Below are 18,950 nucleotides of genomic sequence, written 5' to 3'. Positions count from 1 at the left end.
ACAAATTTTTGGGTTTTTAAATGCACGCTATTGTGACACCAGATATGAGTGGCAATGTGCAGTGGCAGAGGTTGGCAGAGTACACGCTGTAGGCCTGACACACAGACGCTTGAAGACAACTAACTGCTATTCAATCTATAACAGTGAAAAAAACATTTTTTTGTTTTTAAATGCACGCTATTGTGACACCAGATATGAGTGGCAATGTGCAGTGGCAGAGGTTGGCAGAGTAGACGCTGTAGGCCTGACACCCGCTTGAAGACAACTAATTGCTATTCAATCTATAACAGTGAAAAAATGTTTTTGTTTTTTAAATGCAAGCTATTGTGACACCAGATATGACTGGTGGCACTGGGCAAGTGGGCACAGTATCCGCTGTGAGCCTGACACAGAAGCTGGCAGGCAGGCAACTGCAATTACATTACACAGGAAAAAAATCAGACTGATGTTCTAGCCCTAAAAAGGGCTTTTTGGGGTGCTGTCCTTACAGCAGAGATCAGATGAGTCCTTCAGGACTGTAGTGGACACTGAATACACTAGCCTAGCTATCGATTTCCCTATCAAATCAGCAGCAGCTACACTTTCCCTCCTCTCACTAAGAATGCAGTTTCAGAATGAATCTAAAATGGATGCTGTACAGGAGGTGGGAGAGTCTGGAAGGGAGGGTCTGCTGCTGATTGGCTGGAATCTGTCTGCTGACTGTGAGGCACAGGGTCAAAGTTTACTCAATGATGACGAATAGGGGGCGGATCGAACCGCGCATATGTTCGCCCGTCGTGGCGAACGCGAACACGCTATGTTCGCCAGGAACTATTCGCCAGCGAACCGTTCGGTAAATCACTAATGACTAAGGGAGGGAGGGGGTGGAGGAGAGACCACTGAGGGGGGGTGGAGGAGAGACTCTGTTGAGCCGAAACGTTGCACTTTGCACTATATGAGGTGGTGTATCCAGAAATAAACTTACCTTCTTGATCCTGGAGTGTTACCTGTGTTCTTCTGCCTCTATAACTGATAGATTTATCGCTGGATGTAAGCAGTGCCTTCCTGATTATTTAAGTATCAAAAATTAAGCACAATAAAAATAATCTCTCTTTATTGGGGATACATAATCCAAACTAAATCCCACTTGAATAAGTAGGTGCCCATATTATTCACATAAAAATCAGGGGACATCCCTGAAGGAATACTGTTCCTCTCTTTGGATTTTAATAATGCTCAAACATCAAAACTCTTCAATTGTCCATTCCCCCCAAAACGGGGGGAGTTATGTCTTCTCCACTCAGTTACAATATTATCAGATAGGCTATTTTGAAAGTTCCCCTTCAGCGATGATGTCGGCAGGGAACTCTAATAGAAGGTAACCGCCTAGAAGGTGGAACTTAATCTGAGAGGCTGCAGCTGATTTGAAGGTGGGACTAATCACCTTTATATTCTGGAAACTTCCAATGTGAATGTTTCTCCTCTGTCGAAGGTGCTTCTATAGCACCAAAACACGATTTTTTAGTTTTTATGCACCTAGCATTATGCACTAATTTGTTTTATCTCACTTTTCTTTCAATTTATTATTTAGTAATGAGGAAGAGGAAGTCCAGTGGTTAGACACGAGGTTATCTGAGAAGGCAGATAAGAGTGAGAAAGGAACAGCTGCAGGGATACTTAGCATTACCGGCACCCACGAAGGTGTGATAGGGACAGCACTGCTGACTTGCTATTATCTATATCGGCAGTTCAAGAGGGAAGTGGCATGTATGCAAACTATGTGGAGATGGTAATTATACATCTAGATACCCTATAATTTATGATCGCTTCAATAGTGCTCTGTACGATATACTTGACGATATTTCATAACTTTGTTATACCGAGGCAGATGTGACTAATCGAAGAGTGTTTCAAACATGTATATATGCAGGGTATGTGGGAGAGGTTATTGGACACCAAATAATCCCATGAGCTGTGAGTGTTTAAACACTACTTTTCACCATAGTTTTGCTGACAGTGTATAACTGAGTTGTACCTAGGCAGACATAAATAACTGAGCTATAGCTGCAGGGATGTCTGGAGCTGATTAAGAAGCCTAAAGTGGTTCAAACACCTATATATGCAAGACACATGGGGGAGGTTAATGGATACCAAATAACCCCATGAGCTGTGAGTGTTCAAACACCATTCTGCACCACAGTTTTGCTGACAGTGTATAACTGAGGTGTACCTAGGCAGACAAAAGCAACTAAGCTATAAATGTAGGGATATCTGGAGCTGATTTAGGAGCCTTAGGGACAGCACAGCTGATTTGCCAGCCATCAAGCTAATAGCATCCAGTGCTCCCTGTGACAAAACGCTCTAGATACCTTCGGCTTATATAGGTTTTAATGGCACTCTAATAACTAGACCACTATAGTTACATTGAAGATATCCAACTGCTTTAATTGAGTGACTTCCTGATTACCTCGTATTGCTTAGGTTTTGCCTTAGAGCCTTATACCTTTTATTCCTATTATAATATCAACCTCTTACCTTACACTCGGACAAGTCAACACCTTAGCGAATCTCTCCCCTTTTACCATTCTTTTCTGTTTTTTGGTTCAATAGAAGCCCATTAATCTAAGGTCGATCCAAACCAGATATCCTGATGGCTTATTTGAAAATGGACTAATATAATATCGGTTTGTAATTGAGAGACTGTAAGATGCCATAACAGACTAATACCATTAGTACCATTTTCCCATTTATTGACGGATATGAGTGTTTCTGGGTAATACATTTTAGGCAAATAAATATAGCCCGTTGGTTTGCCTATTAGCTATATAATCATCCTACAGTCACTATATGGTATCTGCCATAGGATCTCTTCCTCGTTTATTGTTATATGTTGTATTTTTTGTCACAGTCTTTTTACCATTTTGCACCCCGATGGGGATCTCTCCTCAGGAGATCTTCCCCATTTTCTTTTCTTTTCTTACTTTTCTTTCTTTTGTATGCTTCTGATGTCACCATGATATATGTGTATCTTGCAATTGTAATTGTATATCATGGTTCAATGTGTGTGTATAGAAGTGTGCGCCTCCCATGAGATGTTTATGTGATTTGTATAATTAAGGATGGATTTAAACTGTATGTGGTGTTTGCAAACCCAATCTTAATAACAAGGACCATTCATCGGCAGGTCTCTAGTGGAAAAATCTCCTTCACATTACATCTAGTATTGCGACTCCATTATTTGTGTATGGCACGGGGTGGGGGACTTGGTATCATTTTTCTAAGCTCACATACCATATGCATATCTCATGTTTCAAATCATATTTTCATGTTCCTTTTTAAGACAAAATATTAAATAACACATATGTTCCGGTATTTTGTTGTGGTTTATTTTATTTTTCTGCTTTTTTTTTTTCTAGTGTTCAGAAGTGAATGTCAGGGTTAATTAAAGAGTTTATCAACCATGAAAGGTTTCCTCTTTAGTGATAAATGTAAAGATGCATTCTAAATCTGAACAGAACAATTAGCAAGAAAATAAAAATCAGGAAGTGAGAGGGAGATTTTAGTTTCCATTCTGTGTGTAAAAAAGTCATTATTCTTTCTGTCTCAGAGTCAACCATCATGTCCGTCCTGATATTAACAGCTTTACTCTGTAAGTATCCAGATTTTACTCGTTTTTTTAACAATCTTAATTTATTAACATTCTAAAGGATATAAAACTGACAGAAATAAACATAGATGCAAAAGACAAAAGGGATAATATATACAAACAGTTAACAGACAGAAGCATATGGACATTGATAATATATTACCACTTGGACATTTATAATAAATTACCACTGCAGAAGAGAAACATCAGTCAAATACATCGGAGAAAGGTTGACCACCTGAAAAAGGAGAAAGAAGGACAAGCGATTACATCTTAGTGAGGTGAATATCATATTGGGGAAAGTTGAAGTTTATTTTATGAACGATCAAGTCTATGAGGCTTGTTGTAGAAAGCCAAAAAATGGTGACTCGCATGGCACAGATGGGGACAAAATTCTATTGTAATAAGTAAGTTTATGTTCTTATGCTGCTGGTATCCCCGGAGGGTCAAGCCCAACTTGTCCAGCTGAGAGGAGAGAAATTTAAACAAAGGGGCAGTAGGCTTTTGTGTGGGTTATTTAGAGAAGTAATTAATGCTTCAAGTAAACAAAAAGTCACAGTAACCTCCCTTACTAGGAAGAGGCAGTAACGGGGAATGAACACTGTAAAATATAATAGTAGCAAACAACTCTAACTTTTATTAGAAACAAAAGCATAAAGGCAAAAAGTAGCTTAACATGTAGTGAGAATAAAATTGTATCGAAGGGAACAGAAAACCGGGGGAGCCAAGGTGATAAATGTCTAGGATAATTACCACCCTATGATGCCCACTCCTAAAAAGATACTATCCTCCAGTGGACCCTAGGGTATAAAAACCCACAGCAGGTATGGTCACACTACTTGGAGTCTCTCAATATAGAAGGACGCAACATACTAATGCAGGTGTATGAGGGGAGGGTGCCCCAAAAGACAAGTACCTCAGATTTTAAAAGGAGACAGGGACAGCTTTTGTGCGGCTCATTTAGAGAAGTAATTAATGCTTCCATGCTAGATTTAACTTGGTTTTACCTGCACCTCATGACATTATATATGATAATTATATTTATAGCATTCTAACATATTATCTCTCTAAATGTCATCAGGAAAACACTATTTAAAATAATGTAATGTCCAGCAGTTTTGCATTCTCCAGTTTTTTTCATTATTTTAAGTGTCTTTGAACAAATCCAGAACATACTTTACTGTAATACAGTTATGTATCTGAAATTAAAAAAATATATACTCTGTTATTGTTTGTCTTGAAGGAATATACTCTAGAAATTATAAACATTTAGCAAACTGATCTAATTATATTTCATCAACACTTACTGAAAGCCAAATGTTGTTTTATCCAGGAACAAAATTTGTTGTCTAAACCAACTGATTTCAGCTTTGATAGTAACCTATTGTGTGGATCTGTATCAAATGATTTAACAAATTCAAGTAAATCACATTCACACCAATACCCTGATCTATATGTGTCACGTATTCATCTGGACATAAAAATGTGGTTAATGGCATTTACTGCCCTGACAGGAAAATTTGCCGAGCAACATTACTGTCCTGACAGGAAAAGTTGTGCTGAGCAGCAATCATGCACATGGAAACCTGGTAATTACTTTTGGGGTCAAAGGCCGGTCATGGCAAATCAAATCCACAGGAGGTCCGGATATACATTATCCTTAGTCCAAGGTGTGACACAGTACTGCGTGCTGGATCAACTTGTAATCCTGAAATTACGACAATATGTCTATTAACTTCTTCATAGAACACAATTAAGTTAGGTTGGCATTATTTGTCTTTTTAAATCATGTTGATTCCTGCTAATGACATTGTTCAAAATGAATTCCTGACTATTATCCTACGTGGGTGAATACCAACTGGCCCTGGGGCTTCCTTTACATTAAGTTTATGTAATTGCTGTAAGGCTTAGTAACGCAAATTTGCAAACATACAGCCATAGATTCTTTTTTTTTTTTTTTTTTTTTTTTTTTACGGAAGAAAAAATGTATTTAGAATTTCTTACTTTTTCTATTCCTGGAAATATTCATTTAATTTCCTTGTTGGTCATAGATGTAAACTTTAAAAGCAGACACAGACCCAGAGACTTTAAACCGTATTACCACTACAGTGAGCTTAATTAGTCAGTTTAGTTACCATGGTGCCAGGAGTCCAGTGATCCAATTTTCCAAGTAAGAGTCAAAATACTTGTCAGGATCCAAAATCTAAATTCTGAACTTTTGTTTTTTCCTGCGGTAACTAATATTTGCCACTAGTGGCCTCCCTAACCACTAGCACTGAACTTTCCATCTTTACCTCTACTGCCTGCGTTAATTACTTCAGCTATAGAAGGCCTCACCCACCTCATTACAGGGCCTTTACATTGAAGTTGTTGATTTGCCTGAAATACTTCAGATCCTGGCTCCTGTGAACTGACCTGAGGAATTACCTTCTTTGCTTTACACCTTATTACCAACCTGCTCCATACTTGCCTAAACAACACTGCATTTCTGCTATACTTGCAAACTTGCTCCATACCAACCTGAACAACTCTGCATTCCTACTAGACTTCCAAACCTGCACTATACAAATCTGAACTTCACATCAATCCACCTTTACCTTCCCAGCCTGATCCATACAACCTATCTGCTCCATACCTACCTGCATAACACCAATCTGGACTTTGCCTAAAAGTTATATTACATGGTGTTATTTTCCTGCTTGAGCAATACTCCTTCCAAAAGGGAGCTTATTATTAACTTAAGTTCTCCTTTTCCTGTAACCCTGCAACCTTGTTGTTCTGTTCTGTTTGTCGTTCTATTTAACCTATACTTTTATAGGTTTTATTATTTATTTACATTTCTGTTAATAACCTATTAGGGGCATATTGCCTAAAAAAAACTCCCTCTCCCTCTCCGTATCCGACCTCCTTGAGTTCAGTGCAGCTATGCTAACCGAACCAGGAAGTAACAGGACCCGTTGTCTTGTTGAAAAGCCAGGGGGGTTGTAACGGGACGTCTCGGTAACCTGACCGGTTGCTCCCGCTAGTTCCCTTCCTTCAGCCAATCAGGAACTCATACATGGTTAGGGGACTTAGCTCTATGCACTTCCAGGCAGAGACGACACTCAGCCCTGGAAGCTCTTAGTCCTTACAAGGACCTTTCCCCGCTGAATCCCCTGCAAGATGGAACAGCAGACACAGGGGTTAAATCTTCTTCCTTCCCTTTCATAACAGGTCGATACACAGTTTTGGAGTTTTAAGCACTGACTTCTCTTTATTGCAAAATGGGCTTCTTTTATGCACAGACCCCCGCAGATTGTCTCCATTTGTCAGTATATTTATATTGGCAGACATTTTGTGATAAGACAGAAATTAAAAGTGTATACTGTAAGTCACCCTCAGAACAAAGGTGACTCCATTTTGTATTACAAGGCTAAGACAGACACACGGTTTCTCTCTCTTTTACTCTATTCATTCAAGTCTGAGCTAAAGAATGCGACTAATGTAAACATTAGAGATAAAACCTGAGATAAGGCATAATGTCTAACAGCGAAAGTGGGATGGAATGCTACAACTAACCCAGAGACAAATGTATACATAATTATATATACATATATACACTATCCACTTATAACTTACTATATTATATTAATCATATATATAATTAGTATTATGTTAATATATATACTATTCATGGATAAATATCAATGAAGAAATATCATATTTACTAATGTTAGTGGAGTATAGATAATCTTAAACACAGTTTCACACAAGAAAACCTGACACCAATGACAGATAACACTAAGTGATTTTACTGTCTAAAAAAAAAAAGAAATAATGGAACATTACTAGTTCCATTGTAAGAAAAGGGTGAAATTAAGGTTAGGAGGTGTCAATTCTAAAATTACGATCGAAATTGCAGACACCCAGACTGGGATAACGCTTTGAAGTTTAAAAGTTTTTTGCTTTTTTTTAATGTATAGGGGCCATAAAAGATAAGAAAATTACGTAAAAAGCATCACAAATTTCAGTTAACCCATTATACAAAGAGGTAAATGGACCCCCTGCCAAGAATTTTCTGTGATGTAATTGCGCCATCTACTGACCAAAAGCTAGATGATAGTCTGTAGGGAAGACACACCTACAGTTCCATGTCCTATCAACTAGTGACGTGCAGAGAGTTTTCCCCATTAAAAGTAAGGACAAAGGGAAGAGAGGTACATTGGGACTCTTTGAAACGGATTCGAACTCTCTTTGAATGTGTGTGTGCATATATATATATATATATATATATATATATATATATATATATATATATATATATATATACTCTCTTTGAAACATTTTCTGACTCTTGGATTGTACTCCAGAAACTCTCAACTCTCACTTGGACACACCTAATTCTTACTATTACCTTTTCCAACTAACACAACTCCAGAACCTAAAACGTTTATATATTTTCATACAATCCTCTCATCATACTTGAATGCGAAATTTCTGGAATATATCTACACATCTGAGAGAAAATCTACAACATAACTGGTAATTATGCTAGTTTTATTTAATTTAATTTAATTAAATACATTTTTACTAATAGCGGGAATATATATCTGGATAAATATTGGTCAGATTTTAATTATTAGAACTCATAATTAGCTAAGGAATATATGGTTATGAAAAATCCATTCCTGCAGGTTGAATAAAAGATAACGATATATTAACTGTAAATTTGACAAATGTTTTGTATTGTAAATGTATTGACTTGTTCTGATATAAGATAGTGAATCTTATTTAGGAAAGTTAAAATTCGGCAAACGTAAAATCTGGTAGAATTATTCATATTGGATGGATAGGGGAATGGTCAAATGATCTGGTATTAACATAACTTTAATTGTAAAATATCAATATAATAGGATATCTTGCCTATGAGGATTGTAGCCAGCATGGAAGAGTTAATGTATATGTGTATACACACACACACACACACACACCTCTTTATGATATTTAGCCATTTTCTTCATTTTGGGTGGATACTTTGATGCTCATTACGGCTTACTTGTCCTACTCTCAATATATATATATATATATATATATATATTTATGCACACTATCCCGAGCCTTCAATGGCACCTATCTTTAAGACTGGCTAACATTAGACACAGCTGAGCTATCCTGTGATAAATTGCACCCTCAAATTACAATTAATATGATTCAAGTGTGAAAAATACAATGATGCCAGTGCAAAAAAATATATCTCTATTAAAGGGGCACTCCAGACCCCTAAACAACTTTAGCTTGCTGAAAAGCTTTATGTGTGAACTCTTTTTTCATATTGCACAAAGTGCATATTTAAATAGAAATTTACACTTTTTAAAATTAAACTCTTAACACCCCTGTAGCAGGACATTGCCACTAAGTGCCATGCCCACTGAATATTCAGATGTTTTGGTTCTGCATTTTGTGTCCCCAATGTGTATTTTGTGTCCCCAGTGTGTTTCCTCTTGTATTTTTACACTGTACAATGCATTCTACTTTTCAACCAGGCGGAGGTGCTCCGGCGGACGGAACCCCGTGTGCTGGACCACCCCGATACTCCATTTAGAATGTTTACTTAATAAGGTGTGAAAACCACAAATAAAGGAACAAGCGCCGCGTGTCGGGGACCGTCCTACCTGCTCCCAATCTTCACACTGGGTTTTGTGCCCTTTCTTCTGATTGGGCGGCGAAATGCCTCTCCTCCCTGAGCGCTGATTGGCGCGAATTGGTTTTGTGCCCTTCAGCGGATTGGCTGTTGCTTGGTTGTGGCGCAAAATTTGAATTCACCGAACCAAACCAAGCGACGCTGTGGAACTTATTTCGGGGATGTACAGAACCTGGAGCCCCAGACTTTAGACGCTACTGTCTCGGACTCTGTACACCCAATAGCGCCACTATTTGCAGGGATCCCAGATAGGGCCCAGAGTTATCTAACGATATATGTTTTACCTGTGTGACCCCTTCCCTTACCGGGGCAATGAGCCCCAAAGTTTACCCCCTCTGTATGTTATGTGTCACAAGGTGCAACCCTGTGTGCTGTTGGTATCTCCCAGAACGGGAGATGTTATCTGTAACCCATCCCCCTCCTGCCTGGGATTGTGTTATGTTGAATGTGTGAGGATATTTATGGGGTGATAAATCTTAAAAATAATATTTTCATAAAAAGTATAAAAAATGAATGTAATAATTTTTATTATATCAGAAATTAATATCTTGGCACTGTTCCCCGAATAATGATATAAAGCTGAGAATTACTCACTATTTTTAATTCTCTTAGATCCTAGAGGAAGTTTCACTAGAGGATTCTTACAGTAATCACAAATTAATTATAAAAATATAATTTATTGTGACAATATAAAAAAATAAAATATGCAACATGCGTGACAATCAGTGAATAATTAGCATACCATAAGTATACTATATGGCAATGGTTTCAACACATACAGACAGCTAAAAGCAACCAGTAGTGATGTACCGAACGGTTCGCTGGCGAATAGTTCCTGGCGAACATAGCGTGTTCGCTTTTGCCACGACGGGCGAACATATGCGCGGTTCGATCCGCCCCCTATTCATCATCATTGAGTAAACTTTGACCCTGTGCCTCACAGTCAGCAGACACATTCCAGCCAATCAGCAGCAGACCCTACCTTCCAGACCCTCCCACCTCCTGTACAGCATCCATTTTAGATTCATTCTGAAGCTGCATTCTTAGTGAGAGGAGGGACAGTGTAGCTGCTGCTGATTTGATAGCTAGGCTAGTGTATTCAGTGTCCACTATAGTCCTGAAGGACTCATCTGATCTCTGCTGTAAGGACAGCACCCCAAAAAGCCCTTTTTAGGGATAGAACATCAGTCTGCTTTTTTTCCCTGTGTAATCTAATTGCAGTTGCCTGCCTGCCAGCTTCTTTGTCAGGCTCACAGTGGATACTGTGCCCACTTGCCCAGTGCCACCACTCATATCTGGTGTCACAATAGCTTGCATTTAAAAACAAAACATTTTTTTCACTGTAATAGACTGAATTGCAGTTAGTTGTCTCAAAGCGGGTGTGTCAGGCCTACAGCGTATACTCTGCCAACCTCTGCCAGTGCACATTGCTTCTCATATCTGGAGTCACAATAGCGTGCATTTAAAAACAAAAAACTTTTTTTACTGTTAAAGATTGAATAGCAGTTAGTTGTCTTCAAGCGGGTGTCAGGCTTACAGCGTGTACTCTGCCAACCTCTGCCACTGCACAGTGCCACTCTTATCTGGTGTCACAATAGATTGCATTTAAAAAACAAAAAACATTTTTCACTGTTATAGATTAAATAGAAGTCACCCCTTTGCCTGGCGTCTGACAGCTGGCTTGTCTGAACTATTAGCCCGCCAGCTTTTACGATACAAGCTGGTGGAGTCTGAGGCGTTCAAAAAATTTGTAGCTATTGGGACACCGCAGTGGAAGGTACCCGGCCGAAATTTCTTTGCACAAAAGGCAATCCCCAACCTGTACTCAATTGTGCAAAAGGAAGTAATGGCATGTCTGGCACACAGTGTTGGGGCAAGGGTCCATCTGACCACTGAAACCTGGTCTGCAAAGCATGGTAAGGGAAGGTATATCACCTACACTGCGCATTGGGTAAACCTGCTGACGGCTGCCAAGCATGGAATGCGTGGCTCTGCAGAGGAGTTGGTGACACCGCCACGACTTGCAGGCAGGCCTGCTGCCACCTCCTCTACTCCTCCTACTCCATCCTCTTCCATAACCTCCTCGGCTTAGTCCTCTTCTGCTGCTGCGTCTTGCTCCACATCAACAGCACACCCCCAGCTCCCCAGGTACTATTCCACATCCCGGATACGGCAGTGTCACGCCGTCTTGGGTTTGACTTGCTTGAAAGCAGAGAGTCACACCGGACAAGCACTCCTGTCCGCCCTGAACGCACAGGTGGAAAAGTGGCTGACTCCACAACAACTGGATATCGGCAAAGTGGTTTATGACAACGGAACAAATTTGTTGGTGGCATTGAAGTTGGGCAAGTTGACACATGTGCCGTGCATGGCACATGTGTGTAATCTGATCGTACAACACTTTGTGCAGAAGTACACAGGCTTACAGGACGTCCTGAAGCAGGCCAGGAAGGTGTGTGGCCATTTCAGGCATTCCTACATGGCCATGGCGCACTTTGCAGATATCCAGCGGCAAAACAACATGCCAGTGAGGTGCTTGATTTGCGACAGCCCGACACGTTGGAATTCAACACTCCTAATGTTCGACCGTCTGCTCCAACAAGAAAAAGCCGTTAATGAATATTTGTATGACCGGGGTGCAAGGACAGGCTCTGGGGAACTGGGAATTTTTTTGCCACGTTACTGGACGCTCATGCGCAATGCCTGTAGGCTCATGCTTCTTTTTGAGGAGGTGACAAACCTAGTCAGTCGCACCGAAGGCACCATCAGCGACATCCTACCATTTGTTTTCTTCCTGGAGCGTGCCCTGCGAAGTGTGCTGGATCAGGCCGTAGATGAGCGTGAAGAGGAAGAGTTGTGGTCACCATCACCACCAGAAAAAGCCTTATCAGCATCGCTTGCTGGACCTGCGGCAACGCTGGAAGAGGATTGTGAGGAAGAGGAGTCAGAGGAGGAATGTGGCTTTGAGGAGGAGGAGGAGGAAGACCAACCACAACAGGCATCCCCAGGTGCTCGTTGTCACCTATCTGGTACCCGTGGTGTTGTACGTGGCTAGGGGGAAGAACATACCTTAATTGAGATCACTGAGGAGGAGGAACGGGAAATGAGTAGCTCGGTATCCAACCTTGTGCAAATGGGGTCTTTCATGCTGTCATGCCTGTTGAGGGACCCTCGTATAAAAAGGCTGAGCGACCTGTACTGGGTGTCCACGCTACTAGACCCCCGGTATAAGCAGAAAGTGGTGGAAATGTTACCGAATTACAACAAGTCGGAAAGGATGCAGCATTTGCAAAATAAATTAAAAAGTATGCTTTACACAGCGTATAAGGGTGATGTCACAGCACAACGGGAATCTAACAGGGGAAGAGGTGAAAGTCATCCTCCTCCTCCCACGACCACGCGGCAAGGACAGGACGCTTTAAAGACGTGTTGTTGATGGAGGACATGCAGAGCTTTTTAAGTCCTACGCATCGCCACAGCCCTTAGGGATCCACCCTCAGAGAACGACTCAACCGACAGGTAGCAGACTACCTCGCCTTAACTGCAGATATTGACACTCTGAGGAGCAATGAACCCCTTGACTACTGGGTGTGCAGGCTTGACCTGTGGCCTGAGCTATCCCAATTTGTGATAGAACTTCTGGCCTGCCCCGCTTCAAGTGTCCTGTCAGAAAGGACCTTCAGTGCAGCAGGAGGTATTGTCACTGAGAAGAGAAGTCGCCTAGGTAAAAAAAGTCTAGATTACCTCACCTTTATTAAGATGAATGAGGGATGGATCCCGAAGGGACTGACAGTGGGTGATACATTCGACTAAAAAGGCCTGATGAGATGAGCTGCCTTGGGCTAAAAATGGTCCACACGCTGCTGTATTTTAGCTCTGAATGCCGGTTGACTTGCGTGACTTATCCGCCACCAACTAGGGTTCAAGCCGCAATGTTTTAGGACACTTTCTGCTTGGGAAACAAACATAATTTTTTTATGGCCGCTGCTACAATACCTAATTTTTCAGGCATGTGTACATGCCTAATTTTTCGGCCCTCTGGTGCTGCACTGTGGCTTCAAAAACCAAACCAAAAAAAAGGCACATAACAGGGATTAAACTGATAGTACTACTTAACACACCACAAATTTGAAGTAGGAGGACCGACCAAGCATCTTTTTCCATCTCCCGGTTCCTAAACTCGATGCCATATACATGTCCCCGCATAGGGCGCCAGCTCGTTATTCTCTTGGGCGCCAGCTCGTTATTCTCTTGGGCGCCAGCTCGTTATTCTCTTGGGCGCCAGCTCGTTATTCTCTTGGGCGCCAGCTCGTTATTCTCTTGGGCGCCAGCTCGTTATTCTCTTGGGCGCCAGCTCATTATTCTCTTTTTCACTTCACTAGGGACACTTTACTGCACTATGGGCACTTAGACCCACTCTTTGTCTTGCACACTGTTATTCCTAGCCAGCATCTGTGATGGGAAATCAGGCAGTCATCTAAACGTTTAGATTGAGCTTTAGCTTAGAACACCCTTGAAGGTGTTTAAGGAGATTAGGGCTAGTTTAGAGGATTCTTCTTGGACCTCTCTGAGTCTTTATAGCCCTTCTACCTATCCAGCATTTCTGGAAACTAGCTAAGAGAAAGGGTGGCTGTGTGTCTGTGATACATTTAACTTTATATCACCTTATTGACACTTTATCACTCCGGTCTCCATACTCTCTGCCTATACCCATCTATTTAGAGGGAATTCCCTTGCCCCTGACAATATTATATAAATGGTAATAGTATTACCATTATTACACAATTAGGTCTCTGAGGAAAGGTGTCAATCCATATCTGCCAAGTGACCCTATGTAGGGGGAACAGTCCCTATTCTGCTCTGTGTCAGTGTGTATCAGGGGCTCTGAGGACAGGTGTCAATCCATATCTGCCAAGTGACCCTATGTAGGAGGAACAGTCCCTATTCTGCTCTGTGTCAGTGTGTATCAGGGATCCTTAGGACAGGTGTCAATCCATATCTGCCAAGTGACCCTATGTAGGGGGAACAGTCTCTATTCAGCTCTGTGTCAGTGTGTATCATGGTCTCTGAGGACAGGTGTCAATCCATATCTGCCAAGTGACCCTATGTAGGAGGAACAGTCCCTATTCTGCTCTGTGTCAGTGTGTATCAGGGATCCTTAGGATAGGTGTCAATCCATATCTGCCAAGTGAGCCTATGTAGGGGGAATAGTCCTTATTCTGCTCTGTGTCAGTGTGTATCAGGGTCTCTGAGGACAGGTGTCAATCCATATGTCAAGGTGTCAATATGTCATATGTCAGGTGTCAATCCATATCCATTGTGATTTAGGAATGTTAGGTGATTTCTGCCCTTCTATATCAACTGTGTAATTTTCCATGGGAGTTTTGCCATGGATCCCCCTCCGGCATGCCACAGTCCAGGTGTTAGTCCCCTTGAAACAACTTTTCCATCACTTTTGTGGCCAGAAAGAGTCCCTGTGGGTTTTAAAATTCGCCTGCCCATTGAAGTCTATGGCGGTTCGCCGGTTCGCGAACGTTTGCGGAAGTTCCCGAAAAATTTGTGTTCGCGACATCACACTATATATATATATATATATATATATATATATATATATATAGACACACACCATGATATTTAGCTATTTTCTTCATTTTGGGTGGATAATTTGATGCTTCAGGACCGCTTACTTGTTCTACTCTCTTTTTGGCTATACATCTGTGTAACGGACCGTTTCAGCAGACAAGGGGTTAAAATACGTTTAGGCGATAATCCCCTTTTCACAGACAGGCACAGCTACTGTAAAATCACCAAAACTCACAAATTGGATGTAAGTGAATGCACCAAACTCCCGAACTGCATACAAGGGAATAAGGTAGCACTCCAAACTCCCGAACTGGAACATATCACACGAACATGTCAAATATCCCCAGATAGCTTTGTCAATTAAGCTGCGGTTAACCGCAGCTTCAGGGTGGTCAATTGGCGGCACACTCCACCTCCCAGGTGGTCGTGCAATCGTTAGTTTGTTCGGTAGATAAAATCTACCGAACACCCCGGCAGAAAAGGCACGAATAAGCCTTTCTGCAGGGAAAATAAGTCTTTTAAAGTCTGGTCCATAGTCCAAAGGCAGCAGGCGGGCAACCAGGCTCCTCCAATGCAATGTGGCGAGATTGGTCTTGTCACAATCTGTAACTTTTGTTTCCATGTTATACACAGTGCTGTTTGTTTACATCTATCCATGGTTAACCCCCTTGAGCTACGCCCCTCAGGTGTAATTTGATACCTTTTTATATTCTTTTAAAGGATATTTTGTAATTAGTTAAGGATGGCTTTTCTAGGATATTATTACACGTTAAAGGGACATGTTTAGCACATAGACCACTCTATTTCAATGAAGTGGTCTCGGTGCAGTGCCCCCACCATTTGGATCTCACAATGTAAAATATTTCCATTTTGGAGATATAGCTATGCCTACATTGCGCTAAACACACCTCCAGTGACTGTTAACCTGACAGCCACTAGATTATGCTTCGGTGTCCAGAAACATGTTTGACTTGGTTTTTGACATTTGATATCCTCACACATTTCATGAGGACGTTGAAGTCCTATCAGTGCTTCTCATTTGAGTTGGTGGATCGTTGTGAATGCCGCACATGCACTGTAGGTCCAACAACATATGTCTATGAAATGTGGTTCACTGTATGAAGAGACGACATCATTGTGATGCAAGAGTAGGTAGTTAGGGATGAAGATCAAGAATTCAAGTTAAGGTTTGCTATAAAATCGGGGTGTAAATTACCCCAAAAGGGCAGTCCATAAATCTAAATGACGACACCATCCTAGATGGAATGTGTAAAAAAAATATATATTTTTTGACAATAGTTTCCGCTTAGGTTTTCAACTTTGGGTCCTTGGTCCTTTCTATATTACTGTGTTATTGTACTTTCCAGGGGTTACTCAATTTTTCCCAAAGTTTTTTGGTTTTCTAATTTCAGCTAAATTTTTCCTTTTTGTAAAAAAAAGAAAAAAATTCTTAGTGGAATATTTTTATAGGGAATTGGGTATCCTTGTGTATTCAGTCCCAAGTTATGCTCTGGGAATCCTCTTCCAATAATATAAGGGGTCACAATGTACCACAAAGGGAGTTACAAAAGCAGCATAGCAAATATTAGTAATTAAAAACATGTACATTATAATATGGGGAACACCTATTGGAAGTGTCAAAGACAAGCACTGTGTAAAGCCACAGTTTGCGAAAATTACCATCTCTGGTGATTTTGTACTGTCTTTGTAGGTTTGTGTTTATATACTTTTATTTTCGTAATTTTGTGTAGGTGGGGAGAAGCTAAGTAAGTTTTAGCTGCCGATTAACTGATTTTCATTTGTATATTGATTTGTATTCTATTCAGTTACAGCATTGATTTTAATCTTTAGTGTATTCTTGACATTCGCTTTTTGTGTGTGTAGAGTAAATAATAAACATTTAAAATGATAAATTATGAATTCAATAACAGTAAAATGTATAAAAAAAATACAATACAATAATGTGAAAATATAGCTTATTTGATCATTTCTGCTCTGTTTTTCAGTTGTGGCTCTAAACAATTCACGTGAGTATATGTCTTGCGTATTTATTAACTGAAGTAACTTGAAATATGCTATGTAAAGTATTAATGTGCATGTAATACTATAATGTTATATTCCGCAGGCTCCCAAGGATTACATCTTTAAATAACAGCAGTAAGGAGAAGTGCCATTGTTCTGAGTTAGAGAGGCATGTTTTTAATTGCGGCAGTACCAAATAGAAGAAATGTAATCTCAGGTGGACTGCTTTTGGATATAGCATGGAAACATCCCCATAAGCACAGTATTGACGGGATACTCTAAGCACCACAGCCATTTTGGTTTAATGAAGCGGTTTTGGTGTATAGATCATGCCCCTGCAGTCTCGCTGGCCAATTATTAGCTGGGAATTCTGATTGAAGTTCATTTATTCTGGCCTTAAATTTGGTATTCACTTTGGATTCTTACTTTAGTATATAACCCTGACTGTGCAATAGGCTAAAATATTTAGAATCTTTTTCAGGAAGTGTGTAGTGGGGCTGTGTGAGTATCAGCCAAGGGAGGTGGGGCTACGGCTGCATAAACAAAGTAACTTAACTCCCTAACATCATTAAGCTAAAGTTGTGTTAGTGTCCCTCTAAAATGTACTTGTGGCTATCCCAGTGTATTTCTACCCTTATTGGTCTCCCTGTCAACCTGGCATGCATACATGCAAAGATAACACTAACCCTTTGCAGGGTCACTAAAGGCATCCAAGCCACTTAATCTTAATGACGTGGCCTGGGTGCAGTGGTCCTGTCATGTTAAGGTAAAACAGCTATTTTGCAGATGCTGCAATTCTTATCTTGAACGGTTAAACACGCCTCCAGCTGCTGTTGCACTGACAGCCACTAGTGACGCTTCTTCTGCAATGACTGAGTAAAACCTGGTCACATTACGCTTTGCAGCCCCCATAGGAAAGCATTGATTTAATGCTGTCCTAAGTGGAAGCATGAATGTGCATGCAGAATTCATCATGTATGGGCACCAGGTCCCCAATGCTCCTCTATGAGAATCAATGGGTTGGACCCCGTCGGAGAAAGCACTGGCTAGGGCTGCATAAGCTTGTGGGAGAAGGAAATGTAGGCAGTCACGAGGACATCTTGGCGCCAGAAAAAGGTAAGTAAAAAGGCTTTATTTTATTATTTTTATGGGACACACAATATAGGGCTCAATAAGTGGGGAGAGGACACTAAAGTGTTAAGAATACATAGTTGTGTTCCTAACGGTTTAGTATTCCTGTAAGGCCACGTGCAATATAACTCACATTGCATCACGGGAAGGCCTCCATAACAACCTCCAAAATACCCCTTTCCCATACCAATGTAATAATTCCTAATGAGCTGTAAAGTATGTCGAAGAACCTTATTTAAGTCTCAGATAAGTTTGATCTACCTGTGCCATTGCAGAAGGAACTAAAACCATTTGTATATGTGACTGATATCACTGTGGAGGACAGTACACAACAAAACTCGGAATTTGTTCTATATCCATTTCTGCACTCATTGGCTATTGCTCATAGCCTTCTACCAGTTAATGTCATTGAGTTTTATTCAGTATAAATGTATAATTCAACTGATAATAATCAGTAAATTAACTGGGAGTGTGTTGATCTGCAGGAGCTGAGGCCAGACCCATCATTTCTACCGTTCCAGATACAGGAAAGATTTTTAATGGAGAATCTATAACTCTGACCTGTAACGTGGATGATTCATATTACCACTACCATTATAACTGGCAAATAAACACATGGAAGATAGGTATTGAGAGGAGTTATGTCATTAAGTCTGCAGAATTCAAAGACAGCGGGGATTATACATGCAAGGGTTCCGGTACCAGTGATAGAAGTGATCCTTTCACACTGGAAGTTAGTAATGGTAAGTTATTAGATTAACTCTGAATGTGCTGCTTAAATGTTTTGTATCATTGGCTCCAGATGTTTTTAGTGATGATTGATGTCATGACATCTAATGAAACTTCAAACAAATGTAAATTTTTACACACAGAACTGTTAAAATATTGTTTCTATTGGAATGCGATGAG

The 18,950-nt window shown here is 40.5% G+C and overlaps 1 protein-coding gene across 1 annotated transcript in view; it reads left to right on the top strand.

Moving 5' to 3' along the window:
* The first annotated feature begins 1,331 nt into the window (after positions 1-1,331).
* Positions 1,332-18,950, top strand: part of LOC134582662 (high affinity immunoglobulin gamma Fc receptor I-like) — a 32,876-nt gene continuing 15,257 nt past the window's right edge. The window contains exons 1-5 of the mRNA XM_063439315.1: positions 1,332-1,357; positions 1,571-1,680; positions 16,640-16,654; positions 16,895-16,915; positions 18,527-18,784. Of these exons, the coding sequence (XP_063295385.1) occupies positions 1,332-1,357; positions 1,571-1,680; positions 16,640-16,654; positions 16,895-16,915; positions 18,527-18,784 (430 nt within the window). The remainder of the gene's footprint in view (positions 1,358-1,570; positions 1,681-16,639; positions 16,655-16,894; positions 16,916-18,526; positions 18,785-18,950) is intronic.

The sequence above is a fragment of the Pelobates fuscus genome, chromosome 13 (genome assembly GCF_036172605.1).
Source record: "Pelobates fuscus isolate aPelFus1 chromosome 13, aPelFus1.pri, whole genome shotgun sequence".
NCBI classification, from domain to species: domain Eukaryota; kingdom Metazoa; phylum Chordata; class Amphibia; order Anura; family Pelobatidae; genus Pelobates; species Pelobates fuscus.
The sequence above is the reverse complement of the archived record's forward strand: the minus strand, read 5'-3'. Positions and strand labels throughout refer to the sequence as shown.